Source organism: Pholcus phalangioides, unplaced genomic scaffold (assembly GCF_987345545.1).
Source record: "Pholcus phalangioides strain wild (caught in Gottingen) unplaced genomic scaffold, Ppha-v1.0 ptg000003l_1, whole genome shotgun sequence".
NCBI lineage: Eukaryota > Metazoa > Arthropoda > Arachnida > Araneae > Pholcidae > Pholcus > Pholcus phalangioides.
In genome coordinates, this window is record NW_028301596.1 from 4183599 (window position 1) to 4193792 (window position 10194).

Here is a 10194-nt window from a genome sequence, read left to right on the forward strand (position 1 = left end):
GACACCGTCCATGTACGGCGCCTTTCAACATATATATACGCTCCGAGGTTGAAATATTCTATCTGCTTCCATAGCTTAGATGGTAGAGCACTCGTCCGGGGTTCGAGTCCCCGTGGGGGCAGTGATGAATTTTCTTCCTTGTAATCTTCATCTCCACAAATAACCAGCCTTTCGATGAATCTTGTAGCTCAAGAATCGTTCACTACACCGTACAAATTACTGAACAACCAATTGCGAATGCTTACATTGCATGATTCGCGCACTAATGTAGACGCGCTTTAAGATATACACACTCTATACCACGAGGTGTGAGGCCCCCGGAGGGCGAGTCGAAAAAATTTTACTCATTCTCTCAAATCACAATTAGCATAAATATACACAAATAAGATACGTAAAGAACCTTTGTTAAATTATATGAATTATCGTAATATGTGCTGACGAATCAACTAATAATAATAATATTAATCATAATAAAAATAAGATAGTGTATAAAATATTTGGGGGGGGGGTATCATTAAGGAACCCGTTGACAGGAATCGATGGACGATTCCGCAGAACTTGTGTTAGTCAGAATTGGAGTCCATTGCGAAGCTGGGTTATAAGAGATCACGACAACGGGATAAGTCTGGTGGCACAGAGTCCTGGTGTTCATTCAATCATGTGGGAAAGAACCCTACAATCACAGGTCCTATTAAATGGAATCTCAGAAATATATGAGACATGTTCATCAACATACAACTAAATGTCTAGGATGAGATCGATTGAAACTTAGTTTTTCCCCCCTCTCGTAAAATAGATTGATCTACGAATAGGGATTTATCAATAGGATAGCCATAGATTTTCAGGGGAAGGAAAAGTAACGCAGTATCGTAAGCTTAGCTAAACGATACATTAAGGATAAAACCCTTTAATGTAAGAAGCTTCCCGATAAAGGAATGTTGAAGAGTAGATCCAGAAAAGAGAAAATTTAGACGAGAAATGTGCGTACATTCGACCTTTACACATGTTAAGCTGCGATAACGGAAAACAGCTGTCGAGTTTCCTTGAGGTAAGGGACCGGGTGTGGAGTTCGTATATAAAGAAATGATCTAAATTACTAACGTTATCACCTTAAGAGAGATTAACGTTGTAGAAACATGAAATACGCAGTAGTTTTCGCACTGGCAGCGCTCGTCGTGGTAAGTTTGTTGAGGAAGATATTGTATTCACAAATTTGGGATTTTTCTTAAATTTCTATTGAAAATTTGATGCTAGAGTTAATGGACCGGGTCAAAATTTCGATGTAAGAAACCTCCCTAATATTTTTTTTTTTTTTTTTTTGCCAATAAACCGCATATGCGAATTTCGATATTATGTTTAGAAAACATGACATGCCATCCTATAATCCACATATGCAAATTTTATTCACTAATAACGAAATGTTAGGGAATGGAAATGGTTGTTGGTCACGTCTTTAAAAGAAATTGTCGATTCTTTTACGCCATTAAAAAGTATTTTTATAAATTAATTAAAAGAAATATCCATTCCAACCTGTCACAAAATAAAAGGGATAGGCCGTGTCAGTTTTGTCGGGAATGCGTTTTTTCTGCATTGAATTGCGTGGTAGGCACTGGCATAATGAAATTATGTCTATCATCGGCTTTGTCTTTTGAATAGCTAACAAATGATACCAATGTCTTCTATTTTCGTTGTGAACTGCTCGAGATACAGCAGAAAACAATTTGTTACTAATCAGAGCAGAGTAGGTGATATCCAGACGGGAAGACATGTCGAAACCGGAACGATATCACATTGGATGTGCTTTTGCAACGCGCATCTGACGATACTATTGCTTTTGACTTGCTTTGCGTACTTCCTGAGATATGAGCGTTTGAACAATTTCGTCACGCAACTTTTTTGCGAATGTTCTCAGTATCGTCAGACGATTTAAAAGAAACGTATTCACGCCAAAATAAAAAATCTGCAAGTCATATGCATGATTATAATACTTCACTTTTATTGGTACGAGGGGGTTCCGTGGCCTTAAATTTATTCCTTCAAGGGGTCCGGGACCTCTAGTTTCATTGGTAAAAGGGTCCGTACAGTGCTATCCCCCCCCCTCCCCCCCAAAAAAAATTGAAGAGTAATTTCAAATTCCTGCAAACCGTGCTTGACCTTCATTTTTATTCATACATGAATTGCGTGACATTTTTTTGTGTGCAAGGGATCCGTCATCTCTTCGTTTTCGTTAATAAATGCGTAAGATGCTTTCATTTTTATTGCCACAAGGGATCCGTTCCCTTCAATTTATTCCTTCAAGGGGATTGGGATCTTTTTATTGGTACGAGTGATCCGTGGCCGTCATTTTATTGGTGGCAGTGTCCGTGATACCCACTTTTATTGGTACAAGGGTCCGTAACAGTGTTATCGAAAAAAAAATATTTTGGGCCATTTCACTGCTCTTAAAAATTATGAGAGGTATTTTCGTAAAATGAGGGGTATATATAAATATATATATATTTTACCAGTGAGGAATAACTCCATTAAAATAAAAAATTACCTGAAATTTAGGAGGGTTAAATGAGGAGTGTCGCACTCCTCAACGAAATTTCGAGCAGTGAAATTGAATTTCGATGTGTGAATCAGAACTCTAGATGCGTATTGGCGAACACCGGTCCATGATATGCATTTTTATTGGCACAAGGGTCCGAGTTTTTCAATTTAAATCTTGCAAGAGATTCTTATCTTTGATTGTTTTGTTTGTACAACCGTGTCATTGATTTCATTGGTGCGAGAGTTCGTGGAACGCAAGAAAGTCGACATCCCCGATATAGTGTATGACATTCCTATTTAATTATTTCCACTCGTGAACTCAGCCTCACTGCAGGTTAATTAAAGGAACTGCTTATAATGCATATTTGAAACGCGTTTTGAAAAAAAAACAAACATGATTGACGGTTAAGACCTCATATTTTATAGAGATGAAAACACATTAAGATAATACAGATAAGAATTTCAAGTTGATTTCCGTGTTAACCTTTCAGAATGTCCAGAATTCTTAAGTGAAAATTCAATTAACTTGACACAGCACTACGCTAGTAAATTCCAATTTACATGCGTGTAATAATTATCATTTTTTTCCTCTGCTGACAGTGCGCTTATGCCAAGGAAGACGCTAAATGCTTGGGACAAGGTGACTGTGACGAAGACGAATGCTGCGCTTACAAGGGTATTCTCAAAGGTGGTCGCTGCCAGCCTAAATCCAAAGAAAGTAAGTTGAAGGGGACTTATTTAATAGCATGATTAGTGAGGTGGGAGGAATGGTAAACACTTCCTCATTAGGTCTTGTTGCGCTAAATAAAGCCAGTAATCGCGCATGAGAAGTGAAAGCGTGGTGGCTATGTTTCAATGGACGGTTTCGTGTCCATACATTATCTTTCTTGCTGAATAATCGCTGTTGGGATGAGTCTGGAGCTGGATTATTCGGCATATGTAAAAAGGTTCCAAGACTAATGACTAGGGTTAGGATTTTTATGACCTAAAAACCGGCAGAATATGCTCCATAAAATATGCATTTATGTGCTAAAAAAACCTAAAATATGTCATGAAATCCTAAAAATATGCCTTTATAAAATAGGATGGCCATATTTCCTTGAAGAAATTACGCTAAATCGCCAATCTGTTTCCGAAATTTCTAAAATCGTCGCTAATATCGTCAAAAAATTGCCAATTGTGGGACATGAAACTAGTGAAGAGTGGAGGTTGGAGGAGAAAGAAGTCCCTTTTTATCGTTTAGCTGGAAATGCAAAATATTGCTCTAAAATATGTCTTAAATTCTGAAAAATCTTCAAAATTATGGAAAATTGCTCTATCGAGTAGAAATAGTGGGATATGCAAAAACATATGTAAAGTCCGAGCCTTACTAATGACTAACTAAGGATCATGGGCTTGATACGCATTAAAGAAGAAAACGATGAAGACAAATAGGAAATTAGGCTTTCCTTTGATGCTTCAATTTATGTTAGATTCCCCTTTTTAGGGTGTGAATTTCTTGTGGAAATGAAATTTTTAGTTTCGACGAGAAATTGCACTGAATTTTTGCCGTTCATTTTCAGACCAGAGGTGCAACACTGAAGAAAACAAATTGGACGTTTTTGGAGACAGGTACCTCCTCCACTGCCCATGCTCCAAGGGTCTGAAATGTGAAGCTGAAGAAGAGAAGGAAGTTCCAATCGTAAGTATTACTTCACCAAACATCAACTATGGTCATATCGTTATATTGCAATTTACTGCCATTTATGAGATGGTTTGGAAATGAAGGCGTCGTCTATTGGTGGTCGCTTCAAGTTCGTTAGGGAAAATATGTGCATTCTCCGTCGGGTTCGAACCCAGGACCGTGACAGTAACGGTAGGAGAAGAGCATCTTACTACCACGTCACTCGGGTGATAATGTACTGGTACATACAGGGTGTCTCATAAATTCGAAATACTTTTAAAATTCTTAAAAATATATTTGGTGTATTTCAATGCAGTTTGCGAAAAAAATTATTCTCACGAACAGATTTTTGGTACGGAAAAAATTTAGTTTAAATTTTCGTTGATAGGGGTGCTGTACCAAAGAAAATCAGAGTGTTATAAAATGCAGGGTGTATAGTTAAAAGCTCACATCTGAATTTTCCTGTTTCTGGTTTTCATTGTGACGTTGGCTATTGCTGGATAAATTACTATTGGTGAAGTTGTTTTACCCCCAGCCACGAATCGTTGGCAAAAGCTTTACGAACGTTTCGGATATAGAAGAGATTGGAAGAAAGTTCAGGTCCAAGACTACTATAATAAGGCATGTAGCACCCTCTATCGACAAAAATGCAACTTTTTTTCTGCACCAAAAAAATCCCCCTTGTGAGAATAACATTTTCGCAAACCGCATTCAGATATACCGATCTATTCAATTTTTATAAATTTTTAAACTGTTTACGAATTTATGAGATGTCCTGTGCTCCGATATACGAGACTGATCGACACTACTAAATTCTCCAGTAGAATGTTCACTAGTTGTATGCACGGTCAAGTACAGTAGTAGTAAATGCATATATACGAAGATTGACTGAAACCACCAACATTTCAATTCACCGATAGGAAAATTCACCGACAAATAATTCCTCGGTGAGTGATCGAGTGAGTGAGAGCTATTGAGTGACCCAGTGAGTGGGTGAATTATCAAGTGAGTGACCGTATGAGTGACTCACCCGCTTTCCTATTGCTCTACCAATTGCGCTCTTACTCACTCGTTAATTTGTTCAGTGATCTGTTCACTCACTTAGTCACCTTTTTCACTCACTTGATTATTTGATCACATGCTCACTCACTTGCTCCTTCATGCAATAACTCATTTGTTAACTCATAATTGTCTCGGAAACAGAGGAATTCAAATATTTAGAAGTCACTGTAAACAAAAATTTGAAATGGAACTCTCATGCAACTGCACTTAGTAACAAAATGAAATATATAAATGTATTCGTTATATAAACGAATACATTTATATAACGAACATTTGCTTGAAAAATATATCTCCTCAATTTATTCATAGACTTTATTTTGCTTGGTTCTACTCACTTATTCAGTATGCTATATATGCTTGGGGAGGTGATCATGAGTCCAACTTGAATGCTTTAATAAGTGCTCTAAAAAGACTATAAATATAATAATATTATTTCCTCTCGTAACCCTACACTATCTGCCTATAATTATAAATCAGACTACAGATTTAATATTGAAAAACTATATATATACCGAAGTCTAATGTTTATTCATAAAAATCCTACTTGGTTTGAAATCAGGCAAATGCCCAATAAACACGCCTTCGTCGAGGTTTTCAGTATAATATTGTACAACCTGAAGAAATATTAACTCAAAAGCAATTCATATATTTGGCTCCATTTTCTTTTAATAATTTGCCAAATGAAATAAAATATGACAAAGAATTAAGAGCTTTAAAAAAAAACTCTAATTATTAATTATATTAATCTTTTACTACAATAGGAAGGTACTTCTTAGCCCTCAGTATACAGTGTTGTCACTCCAAGGCCTACGTAATATTTGTGTCTGTTTGTATATCTTGTTTGTACTTGCTATCATATGAAAGCGTTTGTCACCACAGAAATATTTGTTTTTATACTCTGAACGGATCAAGCGATCTCTTCAGTAGAATATTGCATATATATATACACAGGGCCGCAACTAGGGGGGGGAGGGGGAACAAGCGTTTCTGCTGCACCGGGCTCTGGACCAGAAGGGACGCAAATTTCACACTCTCACCTATCTTTTAACATTACAAGGGGGCGCCAAAATGCATGTGTTTGCCCCTGCTGACCAAGCTTCTATATAGGTGCGGCTCTGTATATACACATTGCATTTTTCTTTCAATAAAATTTTATTTACAGATCGGAAAGGTCAAGATCAACGAACGTTGCGTCAAGAGCGAATAATTCTAAGAAACACAACCCTGACGACAGAGAAGCTATGATACGACATCATTCCTTGGTAAAAATCAAGCCAACTTGTAAATGACGACGCATACATCTTCTGTAAAAACTTGACAAGAAAATTATATCTGAGCTCTCTCTCGTTCATCCTAGCTTTATGTGCATTCATTTGCGTTTTTTTTTCATGATCTATAAGGATGCGCTCATAGTATGACGAAGAGGTACGAGTTACGAGAATTGCGACCAGGAAGAAATGTGGTGGAGGAAGAGATGTCCGTACATATAGTAAAGGAAGAGGAGGAGGATAAAGAAAATGACTGGTGGTGCTCTGAAATGTAGGGGGGGGGGCGGGTGGTGATGATGATCGTTCCGCAGAAGCTCTCCTTTTTTTTAAAGAGGGAGAGAAAAAAAAGGAAGGGGGGAACGCCATACCAATCAGCAGATGTAGGTGATCATCTTAGCCCCGCTCAAGATGCTTTCTTTAAAAATTAAATATCCTTATATCAGTGGTGCGAAATAGTTGCATATAGAACTGTGCCGTACATCATCATCATTGTGTCTCCTCTCCCGGGGGGGGGGCCCTAGCTTATCCCCAACCTACACCATAACAGGGGTTCCTACTGGGTGCCCATAAACCATATATTCTCTACTAATTCAATGGCATTAATTCCTATAGTGTCTAAGGGATAAAAAAAATGATGTAGGTGAAAACAAACATGTTTGTTCAAGTCGCGCACCCCGTTGGGGGGGGGGGTCTCTTTCTCTATTTTGCTTCGCTTCTCGAGTATGTGCGGCGTGGAACAAAACAATAAAATTGCTTTCGTCACTGGTCTCTATTCTACAGCCCCGTGTTTCTTGGTCCCCCCACTATGTGCGCGGCCGGCCTAACTCCAGTTCAGAGGTCGTCAACGTATGACTCGCATGACAACTTGTGACACTCGGAGTTTTTTTTTGTCCCGGTCCGCTCACGATAAGGCATAACACAACTCTGAGAATGCCGAAATTTCTCGGGAGAAATTATTTGAGAATTACGGAGAGAGAGAAAAAATGAAGGAAATATATATATAATTTCATATTCCACTTTAGAAATAATTTCATAGTTAATTTTAGAAATAATTTCATAGTTAATTTTAGAAATAATTTCATAGTTAATTTTAGAAATAATTTAAGAGTTAATTTTAGAAATAATTTCATAGTTAATTTTAGAAATAATTTCATAGTTAATTTTAGAAATAATTTCATAGTTAATTTTAGAAATAATTTCATAGTTAATTTTAGAAATAATTTCATAGTTAATTTTAGAAATAATTTCATAGTTAATTTTAGAAATAATTTCATAGTTAATTTTAGAAATAATTTCATAGTTAATTTTAGAAATAATTTCATAGTTAATTTTAGAAATAATTTCATAGTTAATTTTAGAAATAATTTCATAGTTAATTTTAGAAATAATTTCATAGTTAATTTTAGAAATAATTTCATAGTTAATTTTAGAAATAATTTCATAGTTAATTTTAGAAATAATTTCATAGTTAATTTTAGAAATAATTTCATAGTTAATTTTAGAAACATAATTGTAGAGTTAATGGCAGAAATAACTTTAGAATTGAAAATTGATAGTTAATGAAAAACAACATTTTTCCAGAAGTGGGATGTAAGAGGAAAGAAATAATTTTTGAAAGAAACAATGTATAAAAGCACGTGATAATTCCTGAAAAATTCCAGAATTGGCGAAAAGATATTGTTTCATAGTTACGTTTAATTAAGAAGTAATCAATACAATCAACCTGTACTGTAACGTCTACTGACATTTCCGTTATGTTGGAATAGTTGCCAAAGCTTTGGGCAATTCCAAGTTCCTCGGATACTTCCATCTGAGTACGCCCACATTCCAGGCGGCCGATAATTCTATCACGTAAAAAGTCATCCACATGCGTCCTCTGTGTCATAACTATTCGCTTATGGCACTGAGCGCCTTACAGAACTCTTGTGAACAATTTCACTTCTTTGCCACCATTCCTTATATACCCCCCCCCCCTCTTACACTCTCGTCATTGTGAAGTACTATCGGCATCATCCGGGGGCTTCCTGAAATTTGCATATCATTCTTGCAGATGTGTGTGATAATTCTACAGGCGAAATTTTTACTTTAGATTTCGATATCCGTGTGATTCTGAATTATCCTTAATTTATGGACATGAGTGTACTTAATATGTGATTATAATATAATTAATATGTAATGAAAGCGTTCACGAGCGTATTTCAGAATTTTACAAACTCGCCTTAATAAAACCTAGGTTTTTAAGGTATTACCAGTAAGTTTACCGCAAACATATAATAGTATATCGCAACCATTTTCAGAGGGCATGCACCGCATATTTTATAAACACAGCTTGTATGACTTTCAGAATTTAATGTCAGAGTCAGTTATATTTCCGTGACTAATACTTAAAGAAGGAAAAGTAGATATGATTAGCATTCCATTGGTGTAGCTGGTATTTCGCTTCGTACATCTCGTAAGTTCAATCTTTTTCCCCCTCATTACTCACAACATACCTTTCAGTGCCACGTGAAGAGATTGCCAAATGGCACGAGAGAGGAACCGCACGAGAAAAATATATTTATGAAATGTATGTTATATCACAAAAAACACACGATGATTATTATTACATAATTATACCGGATGCATCAAAAAAGTAAAGGACTTCGCAAATTACACTAGTATATAAGGTTTCTATAACGCGGAAAAAACTTAGCTGTTCTTTATTGATTTTTGGGGGCTGATTCCACTTCTGACCTTAAAAAATGGCCCTCACGTCTAGTTTTTTTTTTGTGTTATATGGCATTTAATCTTTCGAAAATTCACATATTTCGACAATACGTGTGAAATGATACGAAAAATCTCATTTCCATTTTTCTCCATTTCAAACTTGGGAAATGTCAACACTGATTTTATCTTTAATTGCAACTGGACTCTCCGTTTTTTTAATTGAAAGAGAAACACGTGATTTATGTTTATGTGGAATCTTTTAGTCAAAAAATGGGTTAAAAGTCAATAACGCAGATGTATTTAATGTTCCAATTAAGTTTTACTATATGTTTTTCTGCTACCACTTCACATTAAATTGCGGCTGATTAGATGTATATGGGGGAGGGGGCATAGGGCTTATGTCCCTCCCAGGACAATCGAAAATTAGAAGTATTTTTAAATATGAAAGGATTATGTCACTCTCCGCTACGCTATCCATACAAAGGTTTATGACAACTGGCTGTTGCGAAGATGAATTTCAGGAAAGAGAGAAAATTCAACTGCCTTTGCGGGTAATCGAGCTCACATCCTTTCAATTTCCGGGTGAACGTCCTAGACTACAAAGGCAACGACTCTCTCAATCTTTCCTTGGAGCTCGTGCACACTGAAAGGGACCGTACATGGACTGCCGGACCCGACTCAGGCCAATCTCACAACTGCTGACGCTGCCACCAGATGGCGACTTATGAAAGGATGATTTCCGGCACGCCCACGATCTCACGATCAATGAACTTATATCGCAAAAGCGACAGAGCCTGGGCGTGCTCGGTTCTATACTATACTATGAAAGGATGATGTCGCTCTCCGCTGTCCATAACACACAATACATAATACAAACACTTTGTGTCCTCAAAGGACTGGAAAGTCCTACCAGCAGGCCTAAAAGAGTTCGTTCGATTTCGTTTATATTTGTAAGTAAATGAC

At 36.6% G+C, this 10194-nt stretch overlaps 1 protein-coding gene across 1 annotated transcript; it reads left to right on the forward strand.

Moving 5' to 3' along the window:
- Nucleotides 1–1115: 1115 nt before the first annotated feature.
- On the forward strand, nucleotides 1116–6608 carry LOC149087922 (colipase-like). Its single transcript, XM_089242689.1, has 4 exons — nucleotides 1116–1178; nucleotides 3133–3250; nucleotides 4095–4213; nucleotides 6420–6608. Exons 1-4 carry the CDS (start codon nucleotides 1137–1139, stop codon nucleotides 6462–6464), a joined length of 324 nt encoding a protein of 107 aa, XP_089098815.1. The 5' UTR covers nucleotides 1116–1136; the 3' UTR covers nucleotides 6465–6608.
- Nucleotides 6609–10194: the final 3586 nt, after the last annotated feature.

Bases quoted from the DNA above. Each gene is read 5' to 3' on its own strand.
- LOC149087922 (XM_089242689.1), top strand. From the start codon at position 1,137: ATGAAATACGCAGTAGTTTTCGCACTGGCAGCGCTCGTCGTG. The intron at 1,179-3,132 runs GTAAGTTTGTTG...CTCTGCTGACAG, and splicing joins CACTGGCAGCGCTCGTCGTG to TGCGCTTATGCCAAGGAAGA. The intron at 4,214-6,419 runs GTAAGTATTACT...TTTTATTTACAG, and splicing joins AAGAGAAGGAAGTTCCAATC to ATCGGAAAGGTCAAGATCAA.